General features: G+C 41.7%; 4 protein-coding genes across 5 annotated transcripts in view; 2 read left to right on the top strand and 2 right to left on the bottom strand.

Moving 5' to 3' along the window:
• atf6 (activating transcription factor 6) overlaps window positions 1-6,263 on the top strand; it is a 28,124-nt gene extending 21,861 nt beyond the window's left edge. Inside the window, exon 16 of the mRNA XM_080474152.1 lies at window positions 4,466-6,263. Coding sequence (XP_080330278.1) covers window positions 4,466-4,662 — 197 coding nt within the window. The 3' untranslated portion in view covers window positions 4,663-6,263. The remainder of the gene's footprint in view (window positions 1-4,465) is intronic.
• A 536-nt stretch (window positions 6,264-6,799) lies between these two features.
• Window positions 6,800-13,619, bottom strand: olfml2ba (olfactomedin-like 2Ba). Its single transcript, XM_080472967.1, has 8 exons — window positions 13,015-13,619; window positions 12,649-12,912; window positions 12,289-12,396; window positions 11,167-11,319; window positions 9,553-9,781; window positions 8,212-9,228; window positions 7,721-7,897; window positions 6,800-7,606 (listed from the first exon to the last, which is right to left on the bottom strand). The coding sequence occupies exons 1-8, from the start codon at window positions 13,225-13,227 to the stop codon at window positions 6,993-6,995; spliced, it is 2,775 nt and encodes a 924-aa protein (XP_080329093.1). The 5' UTR covers window positions 13,228-13,619; the 3' UTR covers window positions 6,800-6,992.
• Window positions 13,620-13,714: 95 nt separating this feature from the next.
• Window positions 13,715-18,338, bottom strand: LOC308115317 (torsin-1A-interacting protein 2-like). Of its 2 annotated transcripts, none has more exons than XM_080472761.1 (5): window positions 18,179-18,338; window positions 16,206-16,364; window positions 15,613-15,750; window positions 15,247-15,399; window positions 13,715-15,046 (listed from the first exon to the last, which is right to left on the bottom strand). In XM_080472761.1, the coding sequence occupies exons 2-5, from the start codon at window positions 16,342-16,344 to the stop codon at window positions 14,280-14,282; spliced, it is 1,197 nt and encodes a 398-aa protein (XP_080328887.1). In that variant the 5' UTR covers window positions 16,345-16,364; window positions 18,179-18,338; the 3' UTR covers window positions 13,715-14,279. The 2 variants fall into 2 exon arrangements, with proteins under 2 accessions (XP_080328887.1, XP_080328888.1); XM_080472762.1 differs by having other exon boundaries at window positions 18,182-18,245.
• Window positions 18,339-18,358: 20 nt separating this feature from the next.
• On the top strand, window positions 18,359-22,858 carry LOC308115316 (torsin-1A-interacting protein 2-like). Its single transcript, XM_080472760.1, has 6 exons — window positions 18,359-18,514; window positions 18,742-18,840; window positions 21,116-21,235; window positions 21,356-21,475; window positions 21,578-21,631; window positions 21,739-22,858. The coding sequence occupies exons 1-6, from the start codon at window positions 18,451-18,453 to the stop codon at window positions 22,518-22,520; spliced, it is 1,239 nt and encodes a 412-aa protein (XP_080328886.1). The 5' UTR covers window positions 18,359-18,450; the 3' UTR covers window positions 22,521-22,858.
• Window positions 22,859-23,545: the final 687 nt, after the last annotated feature.

Raw genomic sequence — 23,545 nt, 5'->3', positions numbered from 1 at the left:
GGTAGGCTTCGGTATCTGAGCACTTGATCAGTAAAGTCTTCGGACTTAAAGTGGTGGATTTGCCAAATTGTTTTCTGTGTTTTCTATGAATCATTACACTGTTCACATGTTTTTCATTTCCATGAGCTCACCCCGATGTTACCCTGTAGGCATCAGATCTGCTGGATTATCAATACAGTATGTCAGAGGCAGGTCTTCAGAGGCTTGACTTTGGAAGAACAAAAAAAAAAAAGTTTTTTATTAAATATTTGTGCGTGCGTGCATGTGTGTGTGTTAAGTCTAGATATCTGTGCAGCTGTATATTTCTGTGGATTTTGCATCCTCCTTGTGGTCAAACGTATTTTTGAGTTGTTTAGTTTTAGTTTTTACATTTACTTATTTATTTCAGATTGTGTTTTTTACGGAATTATGTGATGTTCTATGCTGTGCAATAGCAAAATATGGAAAGGACTTATGTAATGATCTGTTAATGGATGACCAAATAAAAATCTTAATTTTCACCAGACATGCACACAGTGAACTGAAAGAGACCCTGCACAGGAGGAAACCTGCTTACAGATGGTGTGAACAATTATGAAAACAGCCGGTGGTTTTCAGTTCAGCTGGTGTTTTTATCAGTTACGGTTTTGTACAGTTATCGCCCGCCTGGAAGAGCACCAGCAACAAATTTGATTAGCATTTCCACCAGCTCTGAAAAGAGTGAGTCAGTGGAATATGAGCCGCTTACTCAGCAGGGAAGATGCCGCCTTTTCTTGGCTTTTTTTTTTTTCTTCTTTTTTTTTTTTTTCCAGGCAGAGCACTGTTGGATCAAGATTAATGAAGGTAAACATTGTTCTTGGTTGGTCTTGTCGCAGAGGAATGTTCAAGGTCTGTGCTGGTCAGATGGCTCATTGAAATGGCAGCAAATAGTGAAATCCAAGACATCCTTTCCAGCTGATTGTTCAAGTGCCCCAACAAAGGTGGCATTCATGGAGAAATGGAACTTCTCCCGAAGAAGGAGTTCTTCGATATGCATGATCTGTCATGGATTCAATGAGATGCACATTTGAAATGCCACTTTCTCCTCCTGCCTGTTTCAAAGCCTTCATGTTCATGCTGGACCATGTGGTATTATTTAGATAGATCTCACACCAGTTTTATGTTAGAAGGCACCAGGACTGCTCCTCCAGGTAGTTTCTCATTGACCTGTCAGTAAGGCCGTTTTCCCAAACTTAAGTTAACAAAGGCTGACAAAGCAAAGGATGGAGAACCTGCACTGTTCCTCTCCTTTTACATGTGACTGCACACGTGTTGCGCAGATTTCAGCCTCCAAGTAGCTTTTAAGATTTATGTTGTCCCTGTTTAAAACATTGAAGTAATTAATTCCAATTGGACACGTTTACAGAGGCGAGACCCTCAGAAAAGTACAAACAATGTCCTGTATTTCGAATGCGATTGCTCCACACTGGACGATAATTCTTTCCAGCTCTGTGTTGCTGCTTCTCCTCTAGGAATGCTTTCCTTCTCCAGTCACTAAATGGTTTTCATCTGGTGGACGTGGATTGACTCTGCTAATCTGGAGTGATTGTTGGGTCTGTCTTTGTCAATAAGTGAAAATTGAAGATCGAGACTTTGATGTACGCCGTCGCCTGTTTCTGTCCCTGGGCAAGTCCACGGTTCAGAGGTTCTGTTAAAGCTACTCGACCTGAACCTTTTTGATTTGCTTGCTTGCAAAAAATGTATCTGGCGCCGCAGTGACTCCTTATATGGACTGAAGCGTGTGTTTATTTAATCATCTTTTGAGTTTGAAAGTCGCTCAGTCAAGTTGAGGCGACATGTTTGGGGGGAGAGGAATGTTTTGGGGTTGACATCATTTACAGGTGGATCGACCACGTGAGATGTACTGCAGTCTATTTTTACTATGCTGAAATTCTGCATGTGCACGGTCACTAAAAGCTGCTTTTACTGGGGGTTCAAGGTAGAGCTCGATACCACTGACAGACGTGGGGGTCAGATTTTCCTACGGGTCCAATCTAAACAGAACATCACCACCAGTGCTCTGAAAGAGCTTGCACTCTTACCAAACCAAAGGTTTAACCCTTACCTGCCTAAGTACTGCAACACGTCCAAAAGTACAGGAAAGAAAATGGTAAATTAGCAATAAAAGGGGTAGATTGGCATAACTTTCATTATAATGGAATAGCCTTGATTAAAAGTTGATGTAAATCGTACTTTTTGGGATTTTTATTATTGTTTTGTAATTATTTTGGGCCAAAATGTTGTTTTGTTATTACACTTGCTAATGAGTTGTTACCATTTTTATATAAAATGAGAGGGTTTTTTTTGGGGGGGGGGTTCATGAATATGGCCTCAGAGTTTGTTCCAAATTGACCGCCACTGTGCTCTCAAGATCTCGCTCTCGGTTTTCCTCCGGTGCACTGTTGCCAGACGTCAGGCCTTTATCAACATACACCGGCTCACTGTCGCTGAAACCTTCTGGAACGTTCCCAGATGGCAACAGTAAAAGAGGTAAAAGAGGTGGGGGGGGGGGGTAAGACCACGCAGAGCAGGACAGTAGTTTTGGCAGCTTCGTCAAAGAGTCGCTATTTAAAGCGGGACCTCGTGGTTGTGTGTTTCCTCTTTCTGTGTTTTCAAGCAGTTGCCTAAATAGAAGTTAAGACAGTTTGATAATTCGTTGGACGGATGTAAACACTTTGGGATGTTAGACATTAGTCATGAGTTTGGATAACGATTTATATGATTGTCCACACATTAGTTTAAACACTGTGCAAATAAAATCATTATAGGTTGCAGTAATTTCATTGAGGAATAACAAGAGTCTAAATGCTAAGCTAATGATATTCCCAGCAGCGACAGGTAATTGTGAAGATGATTAAACTCACGCCCGCTTCAAATCGGCACTGTTGTGGACCGGTGCTGGCCCCAGCATTTAGCTCCAAATGCTGTTACTGTTTCTGCAATGCATTCTTTGGTCAGGTGGGGTTTTATTTTATTTGCACCTTTAGTTTAAATGGGTTCAAATTTTACAGTGACGCACAAAAGATGTGACCACCAGTCTCTTCAAAGCAAACAATACAACGCAGGCAAAGATCCTGTGATTATAATATATGGAAGGCAGAAGTTTTTTTTCTTTATTGTCATTGACGCTGATGGCTTACCAGCATGAAACTGTTTTTCTACATCTCGGTTTTCAGAGTACAGTTTGAGTCATGAGGCTTCAGCTGTGATTTAACAATGTTGAAGCCTCAGCTCTCTGGACTGAATTGTTCATTATAGAGGAATGCTCGTTCATCTCTGGGTGGGCTAACCTGGGCTAAAATCGGCCACTTAAAGTTTGAGGTTGTGGCCTCTGTGATCAATATAAAGATACATTTTCCAGCTTTACTTCACACAGACCTTACATTTTATACACACATAGTATGATGAAGCAGTGAAGCTGGACTGAGAGAATGTTTTCCTGCTGCAACCGCCGAGGACGTTTGAGTCTAAAGAAAAATGAAAATAAAAATTGTTGTGTCCAAGTATTTTAAAGATTCCCTACAACTCATTTTCTGGGTCATATAGTTCACTAAAACTGAGTGAGGTGTGTTTGTCATGGGACTCGTCCATATGGGGAATGTTGTCTCAACAGACACACAAAGGAAGCCACGTGTTTTTAAGCTGCCCGTTAATGTAAAATACACAAGAGATTATCGTCTGCATGCTGTCCTTTTTTTTTTTTTCCAGCAAAAGACTTTTATAGAGTGTCCACTTTGAAGGGTCTTTTCCCAGAGTTTAACTGAGCGAACCACAAACGGTGTAATGTTTTTCCCAAGATAGTCAAGGGATTGCCTTGTTTGTAAATCAAGCCTCACAATGCCAGTGAAATATTCCAATATTTATATCTGGATAAACCTCGTAAACCACAGATGATGTAAAGCACATTATCAAACACAATAGTCTGACTCTTGAGCATCCATCATTTTGTCTGTCAGACTTGCGAAACTGTCCTTTGTTATCTTCCAAACACAACATAAAGGATTCTGACTCATTATCGGTGATCTTTCTCTCCCACACTTTTGCCAGAGTTTTTTTTTTTTTTTTTCTCTTTTTCTCCTCTCCAATTTGCACTTCTTGCTCTTGTTTATCTCCGTGATGGAGAAATCCAGTGTGACTCACCTCTGGACTCCCATCTGCAACCCAGCCTCCACCCATTCTCACTTTGATTCTGAATGCCTCCCACCTTCTCGAACAATCATCTCTAAATACCCCAAAAGTCTCGTATCATATCTTCCTCTCAACAAGAGAATTTTCCAGCAATAACAATGATGAGTGAATTCACTTTGGCAAACACGTCTTGTGTCTTGAGATGATTACATCATGTGTGTTGGTATGAAATTGCTGGATGGAGCGAAACCCTGCGTGTGTTCATGGATTCACTAGTGGAGCGCTAATGGCTTTTCTCCCCCCCTGCTTTCGGTTACAGATAGTGTTATACGGGACAAAGAGTTTGAGGTGATGATGCAGATCGACTGCGAGGTAACGGACACGAGGATCCTCCACATCAGGTCGTCAACCATCCCGCCGTTACTCCGCGTCAACAACACAGACACATTTTACCAGCGCTCCCCAACTGATACCCCAGCTGCCCCTCCGGTCGGCGTCCTGATGGGGTCTGCTTAAGATCTCCGTCAGCACCTGCAAGTCTTCATCAGTTATACCATCAAGGCAAACTCAAGATAAGACTTCAGTTAATGCTTTTTTTTTTTGAGGGAATGATGAACAATATTTTAAAGCTGTTGTGCCCCTATTCATGTCATATTTAATGATTTTGAAATGAATGAATATGATCTCCAGAAATGCAGAGACGAGAATAAAAAGAAGCTCAAACCACTTTTTTTTTTTTTTTTTTTTTTTAACCAGACCTTATATCTATCCGGAGTAGTCAGAAACAGGGTCCCAGCAGATGCTCACTCCTTGTGTGGCAACCCTGGCTTCTGCCCGTAACCCCAGACGATTCACATAAGGGTAATTGTTTAGTGGCAAGGGGCTGAGCATTGAACCCTGAGTCACCCCATCATAACACAAATACTTTTTGCCCCCTAACGGCTCTCCTAGAGTCTGCTCTTCACCTCTTTTGATTCTTATATTTTGGAACAAACTAAATTACAAAGGAACTGCAATTCTAGCATGTGGCCTCAGTGGAATCCATGAAAAAAAAAAAATAAATACATTTGTGACATCTATCCTGAAAGCTCGGCCATTTCTGGCTACATGAGGGAATAGTGAAAATTCTCTCTCTCGCTCTCTCTGAATAAAGAAGTTATATTGATGAAGTTATAAACGTTTCCAGGTAAATAGCAGCAGCAGCAGTAAACTCAGGAAGTCAGATAATCTGCGACGCTCACCAAGGAGCTTAATACTGTGTTGTTGGCTGGTTTCCTTTAGTTATATGGCACGGTAGTGATGAAGAGAAATTTTGGGGTCTTTGCACTGTTGTTTTCTTTCAACTTTCTTTTTCAAATGATGATACTGTACATGTTTATTTCTATTACTATGTAACTGTACACCTCTGTGGTTCCATTCGGTTTACTCATTGGTGCGTCTTATAGCAACATTTAATATTTTCTCATTTTTAGAGTGACTATGCGTTGGAGGGAACATTTTGATGTAGCGAAAAACTCAATATTCATGAGTGCAATGGGTGGAAATCTCAAAATTCTACTCCTTGAGAATTTCTTTTTCATATAGGACAGATTTTTTCATCGCAGTTGCACCAAAAAAAGAAAAGAAATTCACATAGAATGTATTCAGTAAACAGTGCAAATGTCATAACTTCTCCGTCCAAAGACTGAGAAAGTCTTGAGTTTCTCTATGGATTTGCAATGATTCATGATTTCAGTTTCAATTTTAAGTCAAAGTTGCACTACCAATGCAGAACATGGACGGATCCAGTTGTGGTTTGAGATGCCTTCTATACCTGTGTGTTGGTCCTCCATGGAAATGGGAGTGGTCCTAAATTGATTAGAATTAGTTGTCTGTTTCTTTATGCCGGCTAGTTTTGTATAATCTGATAAGAGAATATGCATCAGTGTAACAACCTATACCTGTGTGAAAGTGTGTTCAAATTTTAGAGTTGATCTTTTTTTTTTCAACTCTGTAAATTCTGATGAAAAGTTCTCAGAAACAAGCTTCTGTACAAAAAGTATAATTAAATGTGTTTTTGTTTTTTTTGTATTGTATAATGTGCAGCAACCAAAATAAACACTGGATTTCCTTAAGTATACCTGTGTGTGGGAGTGTAAATTGATCTTCTTCTTTTTTTTTTTTTTTACAACAATCACTTAGCTTACAACCACTAAGCGTTTACTATATCCGCGGCCTGAGCAGCCACTTTTGGTATGTCTGTGTTTGCTTTTTTTCTCTCTCTCTCTCTCTCCCTAAAGCTTTCCTGTCCTCTAACTTTATCCTCCAAGCATCGCAGTCGACATAACACTCACAAGCTATCATTAAAGTCATTTTGACATCAATTGTTTAGCGGAACAAAGAAGACATTTACTGTTGGTATTTCAGAGCTTTATTGGAGTGTCCTCAGAGGGGTCTGATACGGAGCGAGTAAGTGCTTTCACAAGACATAAGATATGTGGCAAATGTGAAATAATGTGCAATAAACAGAATGCAATGATTTGGCCACGCAGAAAAGGGATTAATTTTAATCTTTTAAATAATAGAATCTCTGAGGTATTCTGATTCCTCTCCACATCGAATCTATTGTCGTGTTGTTTTTACAGCATTACACTGTAGACAGTACAACTGGAAGTAATGACTGACTCACTTTCATTTATTTTGATAAAAAACTAAACCCAATAAGAGCAATTTAAACATAATATACTAAAAGCATATTTGTACACTTGGCTGATATTGTACCTCCACCGAGGGTCATGTGGACTGATCTACAATCCATTCAAATAAAGAATTAACAATTAAATTTAAAAGGGACTTTCATGCCCTTACTAAGGGTCTACATACGCAAATTTAATGTTGTAAGTGACTTGATGTCCATTGTCCCACGCATATAAAACCCCCTCCTTGGGATTGTAGTCGATCTGCGTGGTGTAGGTGTAGTTGTTGATGAAGGGCATCCTGGGAATCATTTGAGTATTCGTGTGCGTGTCGAAAGCATATTCCAGGTTGGCCTCCCTTTGGTTGTAGCTGTCAACAGCATACAGGACGCCACAAACAATGAAGCAGTTGCCAAAGTGATTTCTTCGAAGCCCTGTCCTCCAAGTTGTCTCCCTCTGCATGCTGAGGTCAGAGGGGTTCAAGCGACTAAGAACAACCACCTCCTGTAAGAATCCCTCGTCATCCAGCGCCGGGTAGATGATCCACAGGCCGCTCTCGTCCACAGCAAAGTCGATGTCTGAGTGGCTGCGCCACTCCCATGGCGACGACGACTCTTCGAACAGGGCGTCATGGAGCATGGTCCAGGCAGCCACGTAACGCTGCCGCAGGTCAAACTTGATGATGTCACGGGAGAAGGCCCGGTTGTAGTAGAAGGCTCCGTTATAGACCACGTGGCCTGTGCCAATCCAGTTGTAAGGAAGCTTGTAGGAGTTGGTGAAACGGCCTTGAGAAAACAACAATAACAAAAAAAAAGAGGATAGAGACTCATATTATTGAATCCAAATGTGGAAACAAGAGCAAGCTTCGCTTCCTTCAGATAGTAACCGCTGGCTCTTACCTTGTTTGAAAACCTCCAAGCTGCGGAACTCCAGGAGGTTGTTCCCGTAATAGAAGTTGGTGACATAAATTTTGTCCTCGTTAGATTTTGGATCCTTCATCCACGCTCCCTCATTCTTGCCATAGGTGTTGTGAGTTACTGGCTCAGAGATGGTGGCCAAAGTGTCCTTACACTCCTCTGTTGAAAAAAAAAAAAAGCATGAAAGAAACGAAGAGAGATGAAGACATAAAGCTCTGACTGGGGATTTGGAAGCAGCTTAACATCATCCAGACCTACGTCAATGAGTCTGAAAATAATTAAGAGTCTTTTGTTTTAACCAGCTTGAATCACGGAAAGGAAAGGGAGAGGTTACAAAAGATGACAGAGCACTGAATTTCAAAGTTTAGAAATTTACAGAAAATCTCTGCAAAAAATGTTACAGTTGTGAAGGATCAAATCAGCACATGTGGTGGTGGTTTCCGGAGACTAAAGATGGTCCAATTAGTATTTACCTGGTTTCTCTGATGTGGATTCCTCTTGTCTTTGCATTGGCTCATCTATCTTCTGTCGTCCTTCTTCCCCGTCTTCCTCTTCCCAGCTGATTTTGTATTTCTTCTTGACCCGAGGAGTCTGCCTCGAGGCCGTGGTGGTCGTGATGGGGGCTGTAGCAGTAATACTCACTGGCGTGGTGACAGGCAGTGTACTGTCGGGGAGCAAAGTCGACAGTATCGGTGTAGTGGCGGGCGGTGCGGTTGAGCCTGACGTGAAGGTGGACTCGGTTTCTTGTGGTGGAGTTGTAGCGGCACCCCGTGTGAGCGTCACTATGGTGGGAGCCGCTGTGGGATGAAACGGCCCCGAGGTTTTTACGGCATCTGGTGTGATGGACATAGCAGCTGTCGGGCTCGAAGCTGAAGCTTTTGGACTTGGATTAGCCGTCATCCCGAGAGGTGTGGTTTGAATTAGGTCTCTAGGTCTTTCTGGGTTGGACGTTTCCGTCAGTTTGGCGGGTTTATTTCTCGTCGTTAATTCAAGTAAAGTTTCTTTTGAGGCTATGATTGTAGAGGCACTTATTGTAGTTTCCGTGGTTTCCTCGGGAGCGACATTTACAGACTCGTCTGTTGGTTTATCAACCAAGGGGTCTGGCAACACATTTATTTCAGTCGTGACTCCATCGGTGATCTGAGGTGCAGAGTTTGTGGTCCTGACGTCTTGTACTGTTGTGGTTGGTGCAAATCCGATGCCTGTTGCTGTGGATGTTTCACCACGCACATCTGCAGATACATCCAGTGATGTGGTTCCAGTGACACTACTGAACTCCTGTGGAGTTTTTGAAGTGGTCTCACCCTCTTTTGGATTGTTTGGTTGGCTGGTTCTCCGAGAACCTTGGTAAAGCAAAGCATCTGGTGTCTTCGGTTGAAATGATCTTGATCCTACGTTTGTCCTTGGACGAGGGGCTCTGTGCTGAAGAAGATTCTCTTCAATGAATAGGTTGATTGGGCCATCTCCGCTGAATCCATGATATTCAAAATCTAGAAGAGCAAAAACAGTTGGTCACGTTTTGCTTTCGTTGTGCAACCACGTTTAAACTGAAAATTATCATTCGATTCTTCAGTCTGAACAAACAGTAAAACTCCAGGATCACACATGTTACTGTATTTTTCTTTTTTTACAGCTAAGTGTTTGTTGCTTTCTGCTAATGCTTTGAGATTTCCTGAGACCACATGGTATTAATATCTATCCAAACGTTTTTGTGTCGATGGAAGTAGTGAGTTAGATTATTTTTTCTTTTCTTTTTTTTTTTGATCTTCACTTTAAAATCACTTCCTTACAGGTGAGTGATTGTACACACTCACAGTTCTCTCCGGGCTCCCCGTCATCCGCCACCATAGGCTCTGGCTCAGATTTATAGAAGGTCATTCCTCTGATGATCATCCCATTGGGACCGGTCTTTGACACGTCAGAAGTCTCCTTGTCAGGCACATGTTTGGGAGTCACCTGAGGTCTGACCTCAATGATCTGAGCAGAGCCATCTGTCTTGAGAAGAGGTGGATTTTCCACCATGAGCCTCTCTTCATACTTGTCCTGTTGGTGAGACGTAGACAGGCACAGTGTCAGTAGTTCGGAATCGCTCCTGCTGCATTGAGATAAAGCCGATATCGCTAAACTGTTAATTTACCGACGCTGACCAATATGACCGATTTCACTTAAACGAGTTCAGGATGATTACATGACTATGTGAATGTTGTTTCAGACTTTTCACAATGAAGAAAAACAAACCGTTGGGATGTGGTACGATGAGTCAGCATGTGGAAAAGAATGACCAAAACCACAAAGTTTGACACGAGCTGCAGTGAATCCACATTATTCCTTAATGCAGACGAGTCTTTGAATCAGTCGGATGTGTTTGAATTTAGTTTCACTTGTCGGTAAACGAGGTGTTGCAGATACTCTTTACAAGATTACTTCAGAAACATCAACCGAGTGAATCACTTGTATACGAAGTCTAGTTCCTGGCAGCGCTGCTGGACCGGTTCCACATTTACAAAAAGTCATCAGGGATCTGTGCCCAGAGGTCTAGTCACTGGCCTGAGGTCCACTGTTGTCCACTGGTCCTGCCAAACTTTCAAATTGCCTCGATAACTCTTTAACACATTCCTGGTCATTGGCAATGACTTTATGAAGGAGTTGATGGAGAAAAAAACCCAAAACATGTAATTGTTTCTTTTCTTTTGGGGAAATGTTGCAAATCTGAGCAGCAACATATGAATTCAATCACTTCTTTTCTACTCCTGCCTTCCCTCAGCTGAAGAAAAGCATCTGTGCCTGCATTCATTTCAGTTCAAAATACTATAAATCAAGATATAATTCTGACAATAATGCACAGGATGAAACTGCGACATGTCAGAAATTGAACATTAAAGTTAATTATTTGACAAAAAAAAAAGAAAAAGAACAGCACAGGAAGAACATCATGTGTGCAATCATTTTCTTTTGGTTTGTACGTGTGTTTATAGTAGTTTCTGTGAGAATTATTTACTAGACACATTAACCCTTAATCTTTAAATATTATAACTTCCATATACGCTTTTGTTTCTTTGATAAAGTCGTTTCATATCAATAACTGTGACAGAACACATTTGATCAAAATGATCCATTTTTTGCAAGACTCTGATCTGGTAGTATGTAGACTGAGACCATGTGGTGGTGTAAAGGGTTCCCAAGATATTAAGTCAGAATTTTGTTCCACGACCAATTGTGGAAAATCTAGTCAGCCAATTTAGTCAGCTTTGCACTTTCCAAAAGACCAGAACACATTTGTTGATATTTTTACCAAATGGAAAGAAGTGATAGAGACCAGACAAGGATGAAAATACTCAATCTGAGGTGCAGTGGCCTACAAAAGGTCCATCAATGCATGTGTGTGGGCACCCAATCTAGAGAAATCAGAGTTAAAATAACACATTTACCTCCAGATTTTTAAAGACCGCTGCCCCACTGATCTCAGTGAAATGTTGATGCTGAAGGGGAAGAGGAGTAGGTGGATTTTCAGTCACAGCCGCCTGGATGGGAGGATGCTCCCGGGGCTTCTCTTCTTCCACGGTTTGATTCAGAGGCACCACCTTCATGCAGTCAGGAACAATCCCAGAAGCAAGAACCAATACATTTAGCATGTCGGTGGAGAAGGACAAAAAAGGCACAATGAATATCAGTCAAACTGACAAATGTATTAGCATTATTTGCATATTATCTAATTGAAATAAAAAGGTTATTTCAACTCTTGGCCAGCTGCTCTTAATGGTAAAGTATTTGTTTTTTGTAAAAAAAAAATTCTACAAGTATACAACAAATGTTTGATCATGTGTAGCTGCTTCTGGTATCACTACTTATCTCCAAATGGTCACGTAATTTAGATTTCAAACCCTGAAATGTTTGCAGCCACGTCTGTCCCTCCAGGTGAACGTTTGTGCCATCTGTTTGTTTGTGTGTATGTGTTCATGTGCACTTTCTCACTGCTTAGTTTCCGGCTTGTCCGTGAGACTCACCGTGATTACTCCTTGTCTACCCACTCCCTCTGGGTGTATGAATGGGATGGTCTCAGCTTTGTAAGTTGCCAGTTTGTTGCGTAGCGTCTTGCATGGAACCCAGCGTTCATGTGCTCCCGGGTCTCATTCCAAGTGTGGTTTTATGTAGTTAAAGCCTGTGCATTGCCCTTCTGCACTCTGCCCATTTGAAATGATCTTTGACCCTTCATGTCAGACCATGTCTCCAAATAAACTGTCAGACCCAAGTCTGTCTTCTTCCTCTGCATGCGAGTCCTATCTGTGTCTCAAACATGCATGACCTAACCGCTTTTGGAAATCAAATGGCTTTTCTTTATTGAGTCATTGGGGTATTTCTGGTGATATATTTAATCTGCTATTTCCAGTGATCCGATAATCCATTCTTTTATTATTGTGTCCTGATGAAAAACTTTAAACAGCTTGTTCCATTATTGATAAGTTCACATCTATGAATGGAAACAAGGCTGAACCTCAAGGTGCACATGTGTCAGAACCAACAGTATTCTAGGATTGATGAGATTACTGTACCTTTTCAATACGCTCCACACGATGCAGGAGCTTATGAGTAACTGAGTGCAGCTTCAGTAGATCCATACCATAGAAAGAGCCCTCCAGCAGCTCCAGGATGGTGGACAGCTAAAATGATCAAGTGGGACTCCGTCAAAACAAAAAAGAACAACTTCATCAATACAAATCATACATAAAATAGGCGTGTCCCGTGTTAATGAAACTCTTATAGTCTGTGCAGGGCGAGAACAACGGGGTTATCCATCTCCGGTCAAATGGGACATCCTCCAGTGATCCAGAGTGGGTCTGTAGAAATCAATTACCCAGGAAGACATCGGGCTGCACGGGGAGCTCTGGAAAATGAAAAGGATGAAACTTCACCTTGACGTCGTCTTTTCCAGCTTCCCTAAGTTTTTTTAGCCTGAACTCTCCCTCGCATGGATTGACGGCTGACGGAGGAGCGATGCAGGCGCACTTGCACTCCGGCCCAGAGGTGATAGTCTCCACTGTGTAAAAGTCCTGCGCGGTGGCGCTGCCTTCCTCTATCCGCCGGCACGCGCTCCTGCTCAGGGGTCTGACAACACATTTACACCGACAGTCAGAGCCTTCCGAGAGGGCTTTCACTTTGTCATAATCACCCAGCAGCTACAAAGAGAAGAGCACGGATGTTTGTTTGTTTTAAATGTATTTTAACAAGTGATAATGATCTTTGAAGACGTACAAAGTGCTGGTGGGGGGTTTTCGTACCTTGGAGATGATGCTCTCTTGGCCGTCTATCTCCTCCTGCAGCCGCTGGCTCTCCTCCGGGGGGGACAGGGGCTCTGCGCTGCGGGACGGTGGCGCTGCAGAGCCCCATGAGAAGAGCGCACAGCACATCACGACGGCGGAGCATATCTTAGACATGGTGCCAGGCTCACCAAAGCGCCAGAGAGAAATAAGCCCGCACGCACAATCTGTCATCAATCGGCTCAGCTGCAGAAAAACCTCATAATCTACATGCTACTGCAAAGAAGGGAAGATGAACCGGGTGTTGCATAGAAGCGGGAAAACATTTTTAAAGTTTGGCCAAATAAAGTCTTGACTAAAAAGAAAATAGCCGTGCACTCCGTACAAAAGCAGCCGGCATCTGCTGCTGGAGGAGTTCTGACAGGAGGCGGACCTGGTCACACTGACAAGGAGGAGTTGAACTCCATAAGAAGATTCCTCCGATTATGTGACTTTATAACTTGGATGCAACTAAAAACCACACAGGCACTTTAAGGCTACTCTTAAAAGTTCACTCAGATTTAATAAAAAAAAACATAAGGTCACGAGATATGCATGTCGAGTTCAATATCGAACTCAGTTGTATCCCGTGGCGTCAACCTGATGCGCATGACTTTCCAGTCATGATGTTCTACTGCTCTCTAGCGGCGACACAAGTAACTGCAGTGACACCGAAAGCGATTCAAACCAGTATTTGTCTTTATTTGTACTTTGAGGCACATTTGATTTATGCGCTAAATCATTAAACATATGCATGTGGCGAACCTTTACAAGCAAGCAGAAGAAAAAAAACAAAAGGGATGTTAATAAAAAAAAATTATAAAATGTAGGTTTGAGAATTAAAAAAAAACAAACAACAAAACAAACAAAAAGAACCCATCATGGAAATAAGAAAAAGATTGCAAGACCTGAACTAATAGATACACACAGTTACCCTTCTAAAAACCTCAAGTTCAAACAAGTTGGGAAAAAAATACATTTCAAAAGGCTACAAAATATATCTACCCCAAAAGTTTGTGTATTTGTTTTATCAAAGTGATCAAAAATAAAGTGCCACATTTACATCAAATGTTTTATATTATAACTTTACACCGATTACAAATGTCCCACCACTTATTCTTTCTTCACCTTCAACCGAGACTCTGTGGTAAGTTTACAGAGTGCGTATGCCACTCATTGATTGATCATGAACATAGGTGTGCAGTAGTTTAGTGCTTGAGCCAAGTCATTCAAACAAGAGCCGCTGTTCATGTCATCCCACATCCTTCATGCTCAATTCTTTCCTCTGTAGCCACTGGCAGAATGAGGTGAGAAATACGACTCCACAGACCGCCGTATTTGTCCCGGTCCATCCTGTCAAACGACACGGGATCCTTATGAGAGAGAAACTTTCTCTGCAGGTGATCATCCACCATCTCCTCCAGAGCACTCAGCTGGATCTCTGCTGGGAGCTCCTTCTCTCCGAGCACCACTGTGAAGATCAGGAACGTCTTCTTGTATGCAGCATTCTCATGGTCACAATAGCGATAAAAGATGAGGGTGGAGCCAGGAGGCAGCTCATCAAAGCGATGTATGACAGCCACGGGGGTGTTTCCCTCGAAAGCGCCCTGCAACTTGTTGTCGATGTCCAGTTTCACATGATCGCTGTCTTGGCTGGCTGCCGTGGCTCCGTCAATGTGGAGGATGGATGCATTACGAGCATCGGAGAAGGCAGAGGCCATACCCTTAGCGAGGCAGCGCAGTGTCTTCTGAGCGTTAAGGCCGGCAGTCAGGATCAGACTCACCGGCTCGGTAGGCTGGGCTGTCTCAAGATGTCTCCCCAGGTGGAGCCGGCTCCTGCGCCACAGCTCAACACGCTGGTTAGGAAACCGAGTTTTTACCTTTTCCATCTGCTCCAGGAAGATGTCTATGTCTTGCACATTGTTTTTCAAAGGAGTTGACTCGCGTTGGCTTTGCTGCACCAAGAAGGCAATACATGCTACGATAACCACGGCTATCACGTGTCCTCTACCTCCTGTAGGGAAAAAAAAAATAAAAAATAAAGTCCACGGATATTTTGAGAACTGCAAATCATAATTTAAATTTCCTGAAAAAGTTCACAAAGCTACCAGTGGTTAGTTATCTGGCGGTATTGATGAGTAGCCTGAGTTATACTGTATGTATGCTTGGGTGCTAATCATCACAACTTCAACAAGAATAAAATGATAACATTACCTCGAAGAATATCAGGAACATCTGCAGGCGAGGATTCAGTTATTGTCTGAGTATCAGAGCCATCATTTCCACCTTGATGTCTTTGTTTATTTGACTTTTCCTCTTGTGGCGATAGTGTTGCTGGTGTCGCTAATTTTGTTCCACTGATGTCCCCTGCGTAAATTGACCAGAGCGAGGAAGCATGGTTAGCGTAAACTAGAGCCATTTAATTCTATTAAACAAACAATACAAGACTACTCTTGAGTTGTACTTGCCAGCTTGTATGCATGATACATCAAACCATTATTATACGCTTATGGAGGACCCAAGCTTGTACCATCTTCAGCAGAAGGCTCATGGAAAAAGGCATTTCACATGAAGACTCACCCTGTCCAGCTTGAGTGTGTCCCTTAGTTGGAGGCTTTCCGTGAGACAGGGCTTTAGGAGTACCCCTCTTCTTCTTTTGCTTCGCCTTGCTTGGGGAAGATGGAGTTTCTGCGATTTTCTTCGCAGCAGTCTCACCATCTGATGAAATAAGAACAGCAATTTCCACATCAACAAAAAGGCTAGTGTCACAATGTTCATAATGAGCTTGTAATGACACTTGAATTGTTTACTTTATATGGAACAAGTGTGAAAGCTTCCAAAGAGACAGTGTAACTTAATGAAGAGGGCAGCAAGAACCAGACAAAGACAAGCCGTTGCAAGTATTTGCGTAGTATTTGATCGAATGATAAGAATGCTTGTGATGCATGTCAAAGTGAAGTGCAATGCCATATTCCACATAATAGCTCAATTAAGTTCACTATGCAGGGTGCAATGCAGTATTGGAGCCGATCTCATAAACTCAGACAATTCACGTCTACGTGCAGCACATCAGTGACAAAGCTCACAAGCTCACACGGAAGACAAAAGCAATTGTCAGGAGACCCTGCTGCAATCTCCACCGAAGTCACTGGAACTCATCACTTGACACTTACCACTCACTGCTTCAGCTTCAGCAGACTGCTCGTCATCGCTATGTGATTCACTGCTGTGCTTCTCCAAATCAGAGTCGGAGGCTGAATGTGGATCATCCCAACCACGCTCAATCTTCTCATGTATTTCTGTATTGGCCATATTGTCATCTGAATCACCATCTGTCGTGAAAAAAAAAAAAAAAAAAAAAGACGGGAAAAAACCCTCAATCATACGAATCTCTGTTATTATACAGAAATGTACACATCTCTGAAGAATTTCTGAACAATATGTGACATTTATGGAAAATTTTACTGATAACTAATTGACTGTAATTAGTATCTGTGTATAACTAGTCTATGAGGATCCAACCTCATAGGCCACTGCATATTTCATGCCATCTGGAGATTGTCTGATTCCGAGTCACAGTGAAGCAAAAGAAAAGAGATAAAAAAATCAAAAATCAGGAAAAGGATGCAAAAATGTGTGTGTACGTGTGTGTGTGTGTGTGTGTGTGTGTAAATGCAACTTGGAGGTCCGGAAACTAATAAAATGCGGAGGATTACTGGATTTCTGCAATTTAAAATGGGTCGTGGGTGGTGCATTTTTTGCTGCTGCAACAGTAGGGGAGTGGGATTCTAGGACCTCTCTCCACTACACCTGCCCCCAATCCTCATGGAGTGTTGGGTGCATGTAACAGTGTGTCTGTGTGTATTAAAATGTGGGTGCATTATGTGTATGTAAGACACCCAGCTGTTTCCCTTTCACTAAAGCTAGGTTCCAGGTTTTGACCCACATCAAACTCTGACTGTGCGAAGAAGTGGAGCTGGAATCAATAGAGCTTATTCCAGCTAACAGTGGGCGGAGGCAGGGTACATCCTGGACAGGCCGCCAGTCCATCACAGTTCAAAAACAGACAGACGTACAACTATACTCGCAACTATGGGCAATTTAGAGTCACAAATTAGCCTCAAATGCATGTTCTAAGACTGTGAGCGTAAACCAGTGCACAGAGAAGATCCATTTATGGTCCGGGAAAACAGGCAAACTCTGCAAGTCCAACCCGAAGTAGAACCATTGACAAACTTGCTATAAGGTAAGAATGCCAACAACACCACCACAATGGATCCCGAGATGAAGAAATTGGACAATTTGCATTCAATAGCCTTGATGTTGAGGAGCTGACATACGTGCACTTCCCAACAAGACAATTGTCCAAAACAAGTCAATCAGTGGCTGCAACCGAAAGAAAATTTCAGATTGACCGTCACAGTCTTGACTTCAGAGTGATTGAACGTCTTTTCACAAGACAAACCCAAACGTTTACAGGATCTTTGACATTTTGTCAAGGAGAACGGGAGCTTTGAGAGAGTAAAGACAATCATTGAAAGCCATCACAGATGACAGCACACTGCCGTCAATGATAATAGGGGTACACCAAGTTGAGGATTAGGTTATGAAGTTCAAACGGGTGTTGTAAAAGTGAGTACAGTGATAAAGCCAGGTCTATGAGACCCAAGAAGACTCTGAGGAAACCTTTGAGCTCAATTCATTTCTGCACTTTAGCGTCACGTGTTCAAAGTTGAAACTGGTGTTGTAAAACTGAGTGCACTGATGAAGCCAGGTCTATGAGGCGTTCTCACACTTTTTATTCTTTGAAACACAGTTTAGTCCGTTTTCTCATCGAGAGACTGTTTTACGTGGAAATAGCACAATCTCTATATTAGATTAAAGTGAAAGTGAAATCTAGAGGGTAAAACGAACCAATTTAAAGCTTCTGTGAGAACCGGATCAGTGAAAACTAAGGTTTGATTATATATATGGCACAAAAAGTGAACATTTAACTAGTATACTGGTAACATTGTGTCGCTTAGGGTAGCCCCGGTTGAAAATGCTCAGTTAGCCAACGGTTCGCAATGCAATACGTGACTGAAGCTGGTTAAAAATCCTACATGTGATGGAAAAAAATACAACATGGTCTCTTTTTAATTCTCACCACCAGCTGATTCCAGACGTAGCCTCTGTTACACTGCAGAGGACCAGTGTTGGTGGTTAGTTTGCGGTGTCCGGAGTCTTGTAGAAGCGTGTATCGCACAGGCAGGTCAACACGGAACCTTTAAGGCACTTCTTTACTTTCGGTCAATATATCGAGGAGTGGTGCCACTACGTCACTTCCGATCAACAGAAAGACCAGGAAGTCCGCTTCACCACCTACCGCCTCGCTGTGTGAGGTTGTTTACTGTCTGTGGCGTTTATCTGTCCTCATATATGGCCTCCAAAGACGACAAAAATAATGCCCGAAATCGCTCCCCGAGGAAAATGTTCCCCACTGGTGAGTGAATGTGATAGTTAGGCCAAACATTTAGCTTAGCTCCCAGAGCTAACGGACTTCAACTTAAGTTTAACAAACGTTTAGAGATGCACCCTTCGACTAATATCATATGACTCGACACGTTTTTATCCATGCAAGTTTAAAAGGAACAATATTAAGAACTTTGTATTTTATTTACATCATAGAATCCATGCGATGGCAATCATTAATTTTTGTTTCACTTTCAGTAACCCGCAGGGGTCCTCTGACGAGGCTCCAGAAGGCGGCGTTTCAAGACGAAGCACTCAGCAGCAACAACCCTCCTCCGGATGGCTCTGAGGATGAAGGTGGGACGATACCATTCAATCAATCACACCTGCATGTATAATATGTATGAGTGCTTGTATTTAAAACGTGCACACACAGGCAAATAGTCTGAGTAATATACAGTCAAAAGGAAGTGGGGGTGACATGCAGTACATGCTTGTTGAAATAGTTGGAAACATTGGCTTAAACAACTCTGAACTAGTAAAGGGTATTTTACAGAATCACCTCAATCAAACCAATTAAAGGTAACTTCTCACACACAGTCTAAAAACATGCATGTGAAGCTAATTGTTGACCCTAAATGGCCCCTCAGTTGAGAGTGTCAGTGGTTTAATTCTCTGTGTTTGTCTTGTGATTGGACTGGTGACATGTCCAGAGTTTATCCTACCCTCGCCCATAGTGAACTGGGATCGGCTCCTGTACCCCACTACCCTGAACAGAATAAAGTGGTATAGGAGATGAATGTGGATGTTTTGTGAGTTAATCACACTTTTCATATTTAAAAGTATTTATTATATCACATATATTGTAACAATGCAAAGGAATTCATTTCAGTGTATTTTTCAAGAGTCCAAAGTAATTGAGAAGGCGTTTTTCTAATAAATTAATCCAGCGACGGTCACCTCCTGCACTATGGAAGGTTGCTCCGGTGGATTTGACTGTCGTAACAAAACAGCATTACTCAATGGATTTTGAGAGGAATCAAAAGATGTAAAGTGCAAAGCAGGTTCTATCTACAAACATTTCAGTTAGTACTTTGCTAAGGACTGTATAGCACTCTGTAAAACTGAAAATAATTTCCATATTGATAAGAACTCTGACAGGCAACCCGTGTGAAGACAGTTTGTGTAGTTTTTGTTAGTACTCGCATGCATGATGAATTTTGAATTCACTTCCATGGATAATATTTGTTGGTAACCCGGAGAGGAAAGCATTGCAATAGTTGACGACACAGCTATTGTTTCACTTTTAAATGAAGATGTTCATCACTTCCCTATTTCAGAGGACTTGAATCAGTGTTGCACTGAGTCCTTCAGTGTAAATGGGCCAAAGGCAAAATAAATGAGGATAGATTTCTGCAAGAAACCTTCTGCTCTCTCTCCTGTTATAATAAACAACCATGTTGTATAGGTGGTACAAATTTATAATTACCTTGGCATTACCATCAATGACAAACTGTCCATTGTGCACCATGTTGCTGTACTTTGTAAATTAGGCAAACAGCACTTTTTTTTTTTTTTAAGCAAGCAGGAATTTTATTTAGATCGATCGTTCGTGAGGTTGGGGATGCAATTACTTGTAATTCATAAACGGTGAAAACATTTAAAACATTTTGATATTCTGCAACATCCATATAGAATTTACCCCGGTGAAATTCATAAAGAAAACAAATTGATGGCAGATGCTAATATGAGCCATTAAATAACCACATGAAGACAGAATGACCAAGGACACAGGAAACTGAAGCAAAAGGACCACAATTTAAAAAGAAATAGATTTCTTTTACAAGGATTGTGGGAACTTTCTTGTGCATTCAGGATTATATTATTATTATTATTATTATCATATCATAGTATAGTGTAAAAAAAGTACAAAAGGTGAACTCTTGTTTTTTATATGTGAAAATACTTTGTTATACGCAAAAACATTTAATCGGCACAGTAAATGCATAAGATATCACCCTGGCTAACACAGAGATTTACTGCACAAAGATATATTACACTTATGTGAGGCCCTGTTTATACAATGTTTTCTGGTGAAAACGCAAACTTTTGTTGTATTTTGGGTGTCTGTTTACATGACAACCATAGTCGGAGCCACTGAAAATGCACCTTTTTGAAGACTGCTCCCAATGTAGAATTTATGTATGGTGGTCTCACTCTGTCTCCGTGTTGATGGCGAAAATGTTGCTACTGTGCATGTCCACCACGGCCGTAGTAAATAGTTCTTCTGCACATGTGCGAGTAGATGGACAATAGCAACAATGGCAGCCTCCAGTGTCATGACTCTCAGTCCATATTCTCCTGGGACTTGGTAGTTTATAAGTTGAGAATTGCCCGGAACAACAATCCAACCTCATCTTCTGTCCATACGAATGTCCATGTACTCGCCATTGTTAAGATTGCGTTGTTCTGCGCCTGATTTTATCTGTGTGTTTTCATTACAAAAACAACAGCACCCACTAGTGGCCCAACATGAAAACTACATTGTTCTCAGCGTTTCTGAAAAACTCTAACTTCATTATTGCACAAAGTATTTTGCTGAAGAGTTCTTGGCATAATTTCTTGTTTTCAGCAACAAATCCACATGGAGTTCCCACCAAAGCTACGCAGACCACATCGTCGAGAAGCGGGCAGGAAATGCTGGTTCCACAAGCCACTACCAATGTTGCAGAAAACAGAAGAACAGTCAATGGTATTATACTGTACATATTTTTATGCTTACAACTTTAGTCTTGATGGCTGCTTTGTGAACTTGCTGTGAGCTTGATGACCGCAGCATCTCGCACACTTGTAATGAGTGTGACGGAATTAGATTCAGGTTCTTCTTCGGAGAGGCCTGACGTTCCCCACTACGGCGATGTTGACGTCTTGAAGAATAAAAACCAAGCGCAAACACCCTTAAGAAACAGAACAGTCAATCTCAAGAAGAAAGGTAGTGCACTTTCAGCTGACTGTTGCAGTTCATGGTAACATATGATTGAGGCTTTGTTGATGTTTCAGTCATGGTGGTGGTCTTTTTATTTCTATGATTTAGAAAGCACAAGAACAAGTACCAGCAACAAGACACGCACTGGATCTTCCTCTGGAAGTAAGTTAAACTCATTGTAATTGCAATGTTTGTGTGTTTTTTTTCCCTAAAAATACTTTTATTCTATAATATTACTACTTCTATTTAATATGATCGTGTTCTTTCAGGTTTCATTTGGAGCATGACGGGTTGGATTCTCTTGCTCATCTGCACTGCAGTTTTTTCATTTTGGACCCTGTCGCTACACCTGTCCTCACATGAAGGTAAAATGAATCCCTCCAGGGCTGTGAAGCTTGAACAGTTTCACGAGCACTTCACAACTCTCGAGAGTTCCTTTCCTCACCAGAGAGATCAGTTGTGGCGTAGGAGTAAGATCCACCTGGAAAAGCACCTGAAAACAAAGGAGCCCACAGAGCCGGTCAGTCTGATCTTCGCTGCGGGCCGCGGCGCTGAGAAGACGCTGCACTGCCTGGCTCTGGGTGTTGCCTCCTCATTCTCGTCTGCCTTTAATGCCTCCGTGCTCAGCATTGACGGGGCGGGTCAGGCCGGGTACGACGGTGACGAGGTGAAGCTGGACATCGACAACCAGTTGCAAGTAGCCTTTGAGGGAGAAAAACCTGCGGTGGTCATTCATCGCTTAGAGGAGCTGCCTCCGAGCTCCACCATCATTTTCTATCGCTACTGTGACCACGAGAGCGCCGCATATAAAAAGGTTTTCCTGTTGTTTACTGTGTTGCTGCCGCGGGACGAGATTACGAGCGATCAAAGTCTGAAGGAGGTGGAGGAGTTGGTGCAGGATCACCTACTGCAAAAGCTGGTGAGCTCCAGCCCGGCTCATTTAAATAAAATCAATGCCAACATGTTCAGCGGACTGTGGAGTCGTATATCCCATCTAATCCTGCCTGTGGGGTCTGAAGAAACAATGGAGAAGAGAGGATGTGAGTGGTAAAAAAAACAAAAAATAAACAATGCAGTGATATTTGCTTTGAAATCTGAATGATGATTATGCTTTGATTGTTTTTCCACAGATGATTTTCAAGTTGTAAAAAAATCAATTTAACTGTACAGAAAATAGTTTTGACATATTCAACAATGTGAAATATGACAATAGTGATGCACTATCATTCTACTTGAATATTGCGATTTTTGTTAATATTTAGAATTTACGGAGGCTTATTTCTTTGTCAATGCCACTCTTGTAAATAAGAAAAAGTTAAGAAATTTATATATATGTGTGCGTGTGTGATCTTACAAAATAATATTCTCAATAAATTTTAAAGACAACAGAAAACTGGCTAACGTGTGATGATCTCTGGGAGGGGGGGGGGGTGACAAATCAGTGACCTCTTAACAAATGTGAGTATAAAGATTTATCAAAGTATTACAAAGGCTAATGTATTGCTTGTGCTTGGTTGTGCTTTTTTCACTATTTTACCATTACGGGGATCCCATAATCTTGCCACAGTGGATCATCTCCTTCAAATACCCCGTCTCCTCTTATCACACCAATCACCTCCATGTCTTCATTCACTGCATCATGACCCTGGTCTCTTCTTGTCGGGCAGCTCCACCTCCAGCATCCTTTTCATTTCTTTTATAAATGACCAAACAGTCTCCGCTTTGTCTCTCTCACTTTCTCACCAAACACATGCAGTTGGCTTTACTTCTGATTTCCTCTTTAATTCAAACTTCTTGGTTCTTTTTGACATGGTTCTTACTTTCAAAACGAAATAAGTATTACCTGCAAACTTCATAGCATTTACCCGTGCATCCTCACTTGACCTGTTAGTCTTTCTATGATCACTGCAAACAAAGGGCCTGAAGCTGATAACAGTAAAATGAAACACATAACTTAAATTGGAAGTCACACAGCAGGAAGTATAAGCCATTGGTCATTGCTTAAGTACATGGCTTCAAAAGTACATTTCAGGTATGTAGTATTTATAATTTCAGTTTACTCAATAGAAATGTGAC

Source organism: Lipophrys pholis (assembly GCF_963383615.2).
Source record: "Lipophrys pholis genome assembly, chromosome: 10".
Lineage (NCBI taxonomy): Eukaryota > Metazoa > Chordata > Actinopteri > Blenniiformes > Blenniidae > Lipophrys > Lipophrys pholis.
The sequence above is the reverse complement of the archived record's forward strand: the minus strand, read 5'-3'. Positions and strand labels throughout refer to the sequence as shown.